We start from the raw sequence: 10,937 nt of genomic DNA, 5'->3' as shown, positions 1-10,937 counted from the left end.
AGATGAAAACTAGCAACCCAATTTTATAAAGACAGTGACGTGGGAAAATTTAAACACTTTTAACAGCAAACCTATAAAACGGATCTCTGGCCCCTAGGTCAGAATGTTTTCTCCTTTGTCCTGGTTGAGGACTATATTGCCATTTGTTTCAAAGCAGAAGAATGAAGCTTGAGATTGTCAGAAATATATAGGGAAAATTTTTGGATTTCCATTTTAAATACAGGAAGTAGTGCAATACAATTCTCATTTCAGTAAATAAGGCAAAATTAGAAGTTATGTCATGTCATACATTGATGTCTTTAATTTTAAAAATCTACCTGTATAAAACGAAAAACTGAAGTAATTCTAATTTCTTTCAACAAAATCTTGATCCTGCAGCAGCTCCCAGCCAAGGTAGATGAGACTGGTATGAAAGGCAACATCTGCTTTGCCAGAGGTGAAAAGACCAGAAACCTAGAATGCTCTGTGTGGTAATGATGTGCCCTTAGCAGCGTAAAATGGAAGCTAGTTCTGTGTAATCCTTGAGCTTTAGGTGTGTGTTGTTGGGCCTGCCTCTCTCTGAGCTGATTTCCCTGACAATGAGAGAAAAACTGAATTTTGATTTTAAAATACAGTCTGGAACCCAGCATTCCTGTGGCCTAGCTACATTATTTTCTTCTCTTTTTCTTTTTACTGACCAACTATAACCTCTAGTAGGCAGCTTTCCTCAGAAGTACAACATTGAAGCAAAGGGCAGACATGATCTCTTAGAGTTTTCAAGTCTTTCGTACACAGAATTGGACCCTCAGTTTGTTACAAAGTGCTGAGCTCAAAGATCCTGGAAGAGAATCTCGGGAAACCCAAGGCTAAGGCTATGTCTCCGGATAGAAAAGTAGGTAATATTTAATAAAAAATCATGTGTCAGCAACTGTTCTGAGCTCTTTTTATGGCAATTCTTTTCTCATAACTGTAAGAAAGGAATTAGCTGGCACTGGAGGTAACTCAATTTTATTTGTGTTATCACCACCTGACTATTCCAAAGGACTGATGTGTTCTTTTTGAGTCAGGTTAACAATCCTAGTGCTTGAAGGAAAATGTACATAGTAGTCAATAGCATGTGTGTGTGTGTGTGTGTGTATGTGTGTGTACTCACACTACTATATATACACACACCTTCAACAAAGAAAGCAAACATTGTGGTAGATTTTATAATCCTGTCAGGGTATGAGAAAGACCGTGTCACCATTTGGCAAAATTACATTCAAATCCTGTTATTACCTTGCTTTCCCATCTTTATAAGAGGCCATGTTCATATTGGCTTCGTCAGAAAAGTTACATACACTCCTTTTTAGCAAATGTGTATGCATAATCTGTTCAATAAATATTCAGCTATTCTTTGAGCACTTGTCTCAGAATATTTTTTAATTAGGTGATTTGCTTCACTTATAGCTGGAGTTGGCCTGCAGTGAAATTGGAAGTGCAGTAACTTGTGTGGCTGCATATGAAATAAGTTTGAAAGTGGAGGTGTGTGATGAGCCTACCAAGCTCATCAGTTTCATAACTTACCATACCCATTGGTCAGTTACTAAATTGCACAGGATTAAGAAGCCACAAGATGGCAAGCTAACACTGGAGTATACAGGTAAGTTCTGAAAATTGAACCAGAAATTACCTTCCCAATATTTTTTATACTTTAAAAGAGACATAGGCTAATATGTGATGGTCATTTATATTTTTGAGTACTTATAAGTTAAGCAGTTATTAAAGTACAGTTTTTTTAAATTGGGAGATGACTATGACACATTAGCTATTGGTCCATTTTAGGATGAATAGGCCAGGCTTCATAATGGAAACACAGAAGTCATCCTGCATTGATTGTACATATTTAGTTATCTAATAACGTTTTTAAAAGTAACACAGCTGGTCATTACGTGGATATGCCAATATTCCAAAGATCTTTGAAAATTTTTTACAGGAAATTTCTGGAAGACTGAACCTGGAGTTTTTAAAAAACTGAATTCTTGCTCAGTCACTTCAGGTAACTGGGCAAGTCACTGTATCATTCTAGGTTGTAGTTTGATTTGTTAAGTATTTTTAAGATTTCTTCCAATGCCAGAATATTGTGATTTTTTTTTTTTTACTTTATACAACACAGTTATGCTGAAAAATTCAGAAATATGTTCATTGTTTTTGAGCAATTACTGTGGGTTAACGCCTGAAAGTCAAATGATGAAGGACGTAGTTCTTGCCTGCATTCAAAATGCTCACCATTTACAGCAGGATACAAATGTATAAGCAAATAACGTAGAGATAGAGATAAGTGATATGATAAAGTCATGTTTTGTTAATTACAATACCTAACATTTTAAAATTATCTCTATATGCTGTATTTTGCATGAATCATCTCATGTAATCTGTACAGTGGTTTGTGAGATATGTATTATCACTTATCCCCATCTTACATCACATTTTGCTCTCTGACAGAAATACTTGATCCAAACCTTAAAATTATAATTTCTCAAGGTGGAGAAAAGAAGAATGAAATCACACAAAATATTAAGTGCCTCATAGGTACTAACTATAATGCCATAATTTTAAACAAGATAAATCCTGTTATAACCAGTTCTTTGGAACTACCTACATTGTCTATTGTAATGAGCTGTCCTGTTATTATACATAAAATTTGTTGTTTTTTGTTTTTTTTAAATATAGAGACAGGATTTCACTGTGTTGGTCAGGCTGGTCTCAAACTCCTGACCTCAAGTGATCCACCCGCCTCGGCCTCCCAAAGTGCTGGGATTACAGGCATAAGCCACTGCGCCCGGCCTGAAATTTGTTTTTTAAAGATGATTCTGTTCATCAGAGATCTTTCTGTAGACTCAGATTTATATAGCGATACAGCCGATACAAAGTATTATTTTGCCATTGCCCAATATTTAGGTACTAGAACCATAGGATCTTGAAGAGTTTGAAAGAATTTTGGAAGTCATCTAGCTATAGCTTCTATATAATCCAGGAACATTGTTGAACATCTTTTTCAATGTTAGGGAATCTCACCACTTTACTGGGCAACCATTTCATTCAGGCAGTTCAAATTAATAAAACTTTCCAGTATTCGGTCAAAAGAATCTTTATCTCTTATTTTCAGCCATTGGTCCTGGTTCTGCAACTTTGAAACACAAAATAAGCTATTTGTCTTTGAAGCACTGGGAAGATAACTCACTATAGTGTGGACACAAACCTTTGCTGATACAGGTGTAAATGAACTTTAAAAAAAAATAGTCTCATAATACACTCTACTCATGTTAAGGTGGTGGACAGCTAAAATTCCAAGAAATTTATGTCATGGACTAATATCATCTTGGTCTCAAACTCTTAAATCTTGGTGCAGAATGATTACTTGTTCCATTTCACCTGACTTATTCTGAACAAAATTCTGTTCTGAGATTTTTTAAATGTTTCAATTCCTCCAGTCAACGTACTAGGCATTTCTTTTGTCCTCAGTTGCTATAGGCATGCCTTCTGTGTCTTCATCTTAGTCACTAATGTGAATAACTCTGAAACTGTTTGGAGCAGTAAATAAAAGAAATTTACGAGTCAGTGACTTACATCACGTAGAAGGTAAGTTGTCTCTCACATAACAACAAGCAGGCAGTTCAAGGCTGATAAGGCAATTTCATAATGGCATCTGTGTCCCGGAAGTCTGCCTATCTTCTTCAGAAGGTCTCATACATCCTCAAAGTCACTTCCTGGCAGAAAGATATTCCCGGTAATATTAAACTATGATGTTTCAGGCAGGAAAGGATGGGGACAGAAAAAAGATGCATGCAAACTAGGTCAGCACACTTTTAAAGTAACTTTTCCCAAAGCATCTTGATGCCTTCACAAGGAGATAGTCACACAGCTACCTCTACACACAGAGGAAACTTCAAAATACGCCTTTTTAGCTGGGCACATTGACATTCCCAACAAAATCAGGATTAAGTGGAGGGGCAAGAGGAACACAATGTTTTTTTCCAAGAAACTTTGAGCTCCTAAGTACAGGGACCTAAGCTGTGGGGATACAGGTATATAAAGGATGAATAAGACAAAGTCATTGACCATAGTCACAGTCATTAATTTTTAATATCACTGTAATTAGGAGCAATCTTCTCTAAGAGGATAGGTGTATTGGGTTTGCTTATCTTCAGCAGAAAGTCAAATATCAAGTAACTGCACTCTTCTTTGAGATAAATATAAATGAAAACTCTTGGCTAACCTAGTGATTAATAACTCTTTTAGTCATAGGATTACTGACCATCTATTTAATTAACATTTTTACAGCAAGAATATGGCAGTTGAATTGCTTAATATTTGTCTGCCCTGGCCCCAATCCACAGCACAGAGTTTAATAGTGACCTTTTCCAAAAAAGAGGAATTGAGTCCTCTTTTTCAATGTCCTATGATTGATTCATCCCCAATTCTACACAACAGCCATTCTCTCTCTCTACTCTGACAGGAGGCATTAATGTCTGAAGGTTTTTTAAGATTAAAAAAAGTATTAACAGAAATTACATATTACTTTTCTCTGAACATTTTTCCTTTTTAATAGAAAAAATTAAAAATTCTTTGTAGGTGGGGAAGAATTTGATATTTCACCTTTAAATAGATGGGAATATTGACCTATGTCAGTAACATCCGGAACTAATTTTACTTTGCTTTCGAACAATATTTGGGTACATTATAGTATTTTTAAAAGATAAGCACCTCAGAAAGTTGTTTATTAGACTGTCTAACACTGTGGAAACAAGATGGGTCTGCAGAAAATTCTCACAGCTCCTCACAATCACCAGTATCTTTTATAGCCAAAGGAAGATTTGCTTTGTGAAGAAAAGGCCCAATTTGATATTAGAGAAAGTGCAGATCTTCCTAAAACATCCTTCTTGGACTTTTGTCATAAAACCAACTGAATTCTGACATGTTTTGCCTCTATGTGCTCCACCACTGCTTCTTTCTTTCCTCATCAATTTTTTGTTTTGTTTTTTATCTCAGATTCTTGGCCAGGCATGGTGGCTCAGGCCTGTAATGCCAGCACTTTCGGAGGCTGAGGCAGGTGGATCACCTGAGGTCAGGAGTTGAGACCAGCCTAGCCAACAAGGCAAAACCTCATCTCTACTAAAAATACAAAAATTAGCCAGGTGTGGTGGTATGCGCCTGTAATCCCAGCTACTCGGGAGGCTGAGGCAGGAGAATTGCTTGAACCTGGGAGTCAGAGGTTGCAGTGAGCCAAGATCGTGCCACTGCACTCCACTCTGGGGTCAGAGCGAGACTCCGTCTCAAAAAAAAAAAAGACGGGGTCTCTCTGTCACCCAGACTGGATGCAGTGGTGCGATCATAGCCCACTTCAAGTTTGAATTCCTGAGCTCAAGGGATCCTCCTGCCTTGGCCTTCCAAAGTGCTGGAAACATAAGCATGAGCCACTGCACTGTCTCTATCAGCTTTTTAAAGAGCTGTCAAGTGCTCCTCACTTTTGTGCTCTATGCAGTACTAAATATGCAAACAAAATTAAAACTAGGAATAAATTGGCATCCGTATTTAGGAAAAGTGTTACACGTATGTGATGGGATATGAGCTAGAATAAGAGGGCACTATAAGCTTTTAAATTATTAAAATTTTATTGTATATAGGAAAGAAATTTATGAAGAAGGTGGGTTTATTGGGACTCTCAGTTACAAGACACAGAAATCCAACTTGAACCAGCTTAAGCAAAAAGGAATTTATCTTTCGTGTAACAAACCACAGAAAGCTTAGGGATAGAGCCAGGCTCAGGAACAATGGGAATGAGGAGTTCAAACATCCTCAATTCTTTGTCTTTTCCCCTCCTATCTCATCTTCTTAGTCTTTCTTTCTAGATTGGCTTCCTTCCATTGGGAAGACTGGAAACACAGCCACTTAGAGCTCTGGGCATTCTTTTGTACAAGTGCTTGAAAACATTTCCTGCCAGCTCTAATGAGAACTCCTGTGGCCAGGAGCAAGGTCTGTCACTAGAAAGAGTATGGGACAAGTGTGGAGCAGTCAGAATAATCACTGCAAGTTGGGAGTGGCTTACGTGAAATTAGGGAGACCTCTGTTTAGTGATCTGGGAAGACGTATGGTTGATTGCTCGGTCTACCTTTACTACTTGCATGTCCCTGAAGAAAAGTGACTGCTTTTCCTCATTTCCTAGGTTACTCTCTGCTCTGTGGGCACCAGAACATTTTGGGGTGGAACAGTTGAGGTGGGCCAGTGAGACCAGGGCCCAGGAGTAAGATATTCCACCCTCTGTGAGCCTTATAGAAGTGGACATTTTCTTGAGCAAGAATTATGCATTAAATCTTGGGAGATACGTAGCACAGTGTCTTGCTCCCAGGTGCTCAATAAATATTAATTTGCCGACAAGAGAAACAATATGGTACAAATTAACTGCCAATTTCTCTCTATCAAATACTTTGGTCCTCACTGACCCCAAGAAAGCCATCAGAATGTTCTCATAGAAAACTCACTTTGTAAATTAAAGTACTACTAACAAGACTTAAGGAATGAAAATCACTCACCTTTCTATTTAAACATCTTCAGTGCCATTGCCCTTGCTCACATTACCTTTCAGTTTCTTTTCTATACAAAGTGGAAATGCAAAGAATATATGGCCAAGTAGTTGAACTTTTTTACTTAGGCAGAACTTGTCATAACTGATGTGAAAAAGCTGAGCTCCACCAAAACATCTTTGGCATCAAACTCATCCTCAGACTGAAAAGGTCCCTTGTTTCCATTCCAGTTCTGCATTCTGAAACCCTGTTTTCTAGATTCTGTGCCATGATCAGGGTCTCAAAAACCTTAAATCTCTTTAACCACCTATCATTGTCACACATACACAAAATTCATGGTTACCTGCATTCGTGCAGGCTAGATGTTTCCATGTTAAATGATAAGTGCATGGTGGTAAGCTCAAGTCCAGCAGAGATCTGTGGTATAAATTGAAGAAAGGGGTAAACCACAAATTTCACCTTTCTCTCTGTTATCTAGAACACAGTCTTTAAGATAGAGATAATGACCACTGCTGGTGGGTAGTCTATAGACCACGTAATGACCCAGATAACCTTCATTGTGCATGACTTGTCAGGAGATTATATTCTAAAGAGGGGAAGCCATGGAAGATACAACATAATTGGTTTTCAGTTAAAATTACATTCTTATGCCCTGATTTTCTGTTAAATTACCAAGGGAGAATAATAATTATTTCTGAGCTATCTTTACCAAGCAATGTTGCCAATCCTGTTCTAAAGTTGTCAGAACATGTTTTATTTCACAGAATAATCAAACCCACTGCAGTCTAGCAAAGATACCAATGACAGCCAAAAAGCATTGCAAAACACCTTTATTTTTATTCTGGAGAAATGTACATATGTTAGTGTATTAAATCCAAACGGAATGTATCTGTGAATTTCTAGACAAATATAGAAAAGTAAAGAAAGTTCTAGTCTTCAAAACAAGTGATGAACTTTTTAAACATTTTTGCGTCACTGTAACAACATAGTACACATTTTACTATCTGTCCTAGAGGAGATACACTAGTAAATTATAGGCAAACTGTGGCATACTATATATATAGTACATAGTGAATTCCTGATTATGAAAGGTTCAACAATATGAATATTTACAAAGTATTTCAATGTTTTTTGGTTAAATAGAAGAGTAATTATTGAGTGGGCATGTTCTTTTTCTCTGGCCTCCAGTCCCTATCAATGTGTTGCCTTCTGGGGGACCTGTCTTCCCCTCTGACTCTAGAGTGCCCCTTTTGGATGTCTACTGGTTCAGGCTTAAGTGGGATACCTCCCAGTAATATTTGTACCTAATTTGGAGACCACCGAAATGACGGCTTTCTTTCCTTTGCCCTAGTCCACTTGTATCCAAGGATCCCTGAACTGACAAGAGGCCTGGGCTCTGTGGCCTTTTCCCCAGGTAGGGTCTTCCTGTTGAATGTGCCTCTGTGTGCCGCCAGCTGGCTGCTACCCCATCCCACAGTTTCTCCTTACAGAGATTGAGTAGGACAGGGAGTGGGGCCTTGGCTGCCACTTTGGAAAGATTGCCTGTTCCTTCATTTCAGCTTGAAGGCCATCACATTTGTCTGAAGTGTCACTTTTCATATTTTCTGGTTCATTGTGCACAAATTGTAATGAGACAGAAAAAACAGAAAATTGACACAGGGTATTTTTTTTCTTCTTCTTTTTTTTCCTAAGAAATCTAAGCTCTTAAAAGAATCCGATTAGATTTCTCCATACTAATTTGCAACTAACTATTCTACAACAACTCATGTTATCTACATACTGGAGAACCCTACAACAAAACAATGAGACCTCAGTCTAGTGCTCACAACTGACAGCATATTGACCATGTAAAAAAATTCCTCCCAAATGACACTAAGGCTGGCATGCTTTGTCTTCCAACTCAGCTTAGGCCTAGCTGAGTAGGGATGCAGGTCTTCTTTGTTTAACCCTCTTGTGTGTCACCAAGTAGCTTTGCTTCAGGTAGTGGGCGTGTGTTTATGGCCAAGCATGAATGATGATTCTGAAGTAGGGGAGGGGCCCCTCTCCCACCACAGTCAACATATCTGAGGCCATGACACTCACACACTGAGGACTTGAGTTTTTTTGAATATTTTTGGAGGCAGCACTTAATAAAGCACTTGAAAACCAAGAAGCTCAGTTCAGTGAAATTCAAGGCAATACACAAGCAGGAGGTGACAACCAAGAAGAGGACGAAGATCGTCTTCTCAGTGGGTTTGGAGATGAAGCAGTCCACAGTGTTGGGACAAGGCTTCAGATCACACTTCATAAGGTAGGGAACACTAAAACCATCATACAGCTTATAAAATAAAACAAGGAAGCCAATTTCAAAACCAGTTTTAACAATGAGGCTGATAAGATAAGTGTACCATAGGCCCCCATCCATTGCACCTGGGCTGACATAGAGTTTCTTTCTGTGCCTTTTCTCTCTATCCTCACGATAGGCTACATGTAAAACCACCAGAAGGGAAGGTGTGGAGACCAGGATCAGTTGTAAGGCCCAAAGTCTGACTTGGGAAATGGGGAAGAAGTTGTCAAAACACACATTTTCACAACCGGGCTGTCTACTGTTGCACTCAAACTCTTTCTGCTCATCTTTCCACACGTGCTCTGCTGCCACCATGTAGACCAGCAAACGGAAGACAAACACAACAGCCAGCCAAATCCGTCCAATCCCAGTGGAGTATTTATTTACTCCACTCAGGAGGTCTCTGAGGAACATCCAACTCATGACTTAGGCTCAAAAGAAGGCAAGACTCTGCAAAATAAAACCATTTCATCAGGATTCATTTATTTCTATTCTACAGATCATTTCTACTATTTGAAGGACTATGTAAGATAAATTATAATTTCTACATTATAACAACTCTCATGGTTTAGGGCTCTCTAAGAATCCCAAAGGATATGCTCTCTTACATATAAGGAGATGATACAACTGGTCCATGGACATAATTAATCCCATGTCCACTTTAATTTGAGATTTGGTTGGTCGTCTATCCACCCCCCACCCACTACCCCATTTTCAAACAATTCTGTGGTTGGCAAAATCTTTCTAGCTAATTGCTTCTCTCTAAAGATGGATGGGTCATGTTACTGATATGGAGAGGATTAGATATGAATATCAAGGTGGTCCTGGTATCTTGAGATGTCCTTCACATGCCAGATTGTTGAAGCTGTAATCTCTACTCATTTTCTCTAATTTGTTAAAGCTCCTCCCAAGCCTTAAGGTTTATTCCCTGCCCCTACTTCCTCTTGGTTCCCATATCCCATATCAGCAACTCAGCTTGCCACCAAGTTGATAATGAAAAGTGAAGCTGTCCAATATAAACTTACTTAAACTCTGCTCCCTCACACTCCAGACTGACATATCCACACCCAATTTACCTTCTTTACCTAGTTTGGAAGGAGAGTCTCCCTCTCTTGCCTCAAAATAATTATTCAAAAACTCTACATCCCATTCTTGATCTATCAGTTTTCCCTGTTCTGTATTCTGTGGTCTTCAACACCCCCGTCTCCTTCCTCTCAGCATAGAAATATGCTTAACTGTTGTCCAGTTTTAGTGGGGGAGAGGGAGAATCTCCATAGCTTATCTTGCTGACAGTCTTTCTTCCTTTATCCCTCATTTCTACTTCCTCAACTGTTATTTACTCCTCAACTCATTGAGTCTAGTTTTTCTGCTCATCATCATACTTAACGTTAATGTGAAAGTTAGCACTATGATGCAACTGTCAAGTCTTTGGACACTTGGATTTTATGTAATTTTCCTGTGACATTTGACACTGTTGCCTGCACTTGTGTTCTATACCACTCTACCCTCTCTTCTTCTTGTTTCACTCCTCCTAATTCTTTAATCTTCGTTTTTATTGTACAGCTCTTAAGAGTTCTGTCCTTTGGTCCTTTGCTCTTTTCTTACCCTTCATGCTCTCCCTAGAAAATCTCACTTATCCCCGTGGATGACTTCTGCTTTCAGCTTCCTGACTCTCCCTAAACCTGCATAGCTCCCTGCCTCATGATCATCATCTAAATGTCTCACAAGAATTTTGAACTGGATACATCTACAACTGAATTTATTCTCTTCCTTGCCCTTCGCATTCTTATTGAATGGCATTACCAACACCCAAGCTTCCCTCAGAAATCTCATATTCTTCCTAGACTCCTCTCTCATGACCCTTTTTTAATTACCCACAAAGTTCTTCAGATTCTTCCTAAATATATCTCAAATCCATCTCCAGGTCATTGCTGAAATCTCTGTCACTCCTAAAACTCTTTCACTAGGTTCTATTTCCAGTCTCATCATCTCCTCCCCTCCCCTTCTAGTACATCCTTGATGCTATTTAATTATCTTAAACTTCTCCCCATCTCTTGCTGTTTTCCCAA

The 10,937-nt window shown here is 38.6% G+C and overlaps 1 protein-coding gene across 1 annotated transcript; it reads right to left on the bottom strand.

The window, feature by feature from the left end:
- Window positions 1-8,395: 8,395 nt before the first annotated feature.
- Window positions 8,396-9,300, bottom strand: GJB7 (gap junction protein beta 7). The gene has a single exon (XM_064360861.1). It carries the CDS (start codon window positions 9,289-9,291, stop codon window positions 8,485-8,487), a length of 807 nt encoding a protein of 268 aa, XP_064216931.1. The 5' UTR covers window positions 9,292-9,300; the 3' UTR covers window positions 8,396-8,484.
- Window positions 9,301-10,937: the final 1,637 nt, after the last annotated feature.

This window comes from Aotus nancymaae, unplaced genomic scaffold (genome assembly GCF_030222135.1).
Source record: "Aotus nancymaae isolate 86718 unplaced genomic scaffold, 86718_ANA_hifiasm-v0.15.2.pri h1tg000040l, whole genome shotgun sequence".
Classification (NCBI taxonomy): Eukaryota; Metazoa; Chordata; class Mammalia; order Primates; family Aotidae; genus Aotus; species Aotus nancymaae.
This window is presented reverse-complemented; position numbering and strand designations above follow the sequence as displayed.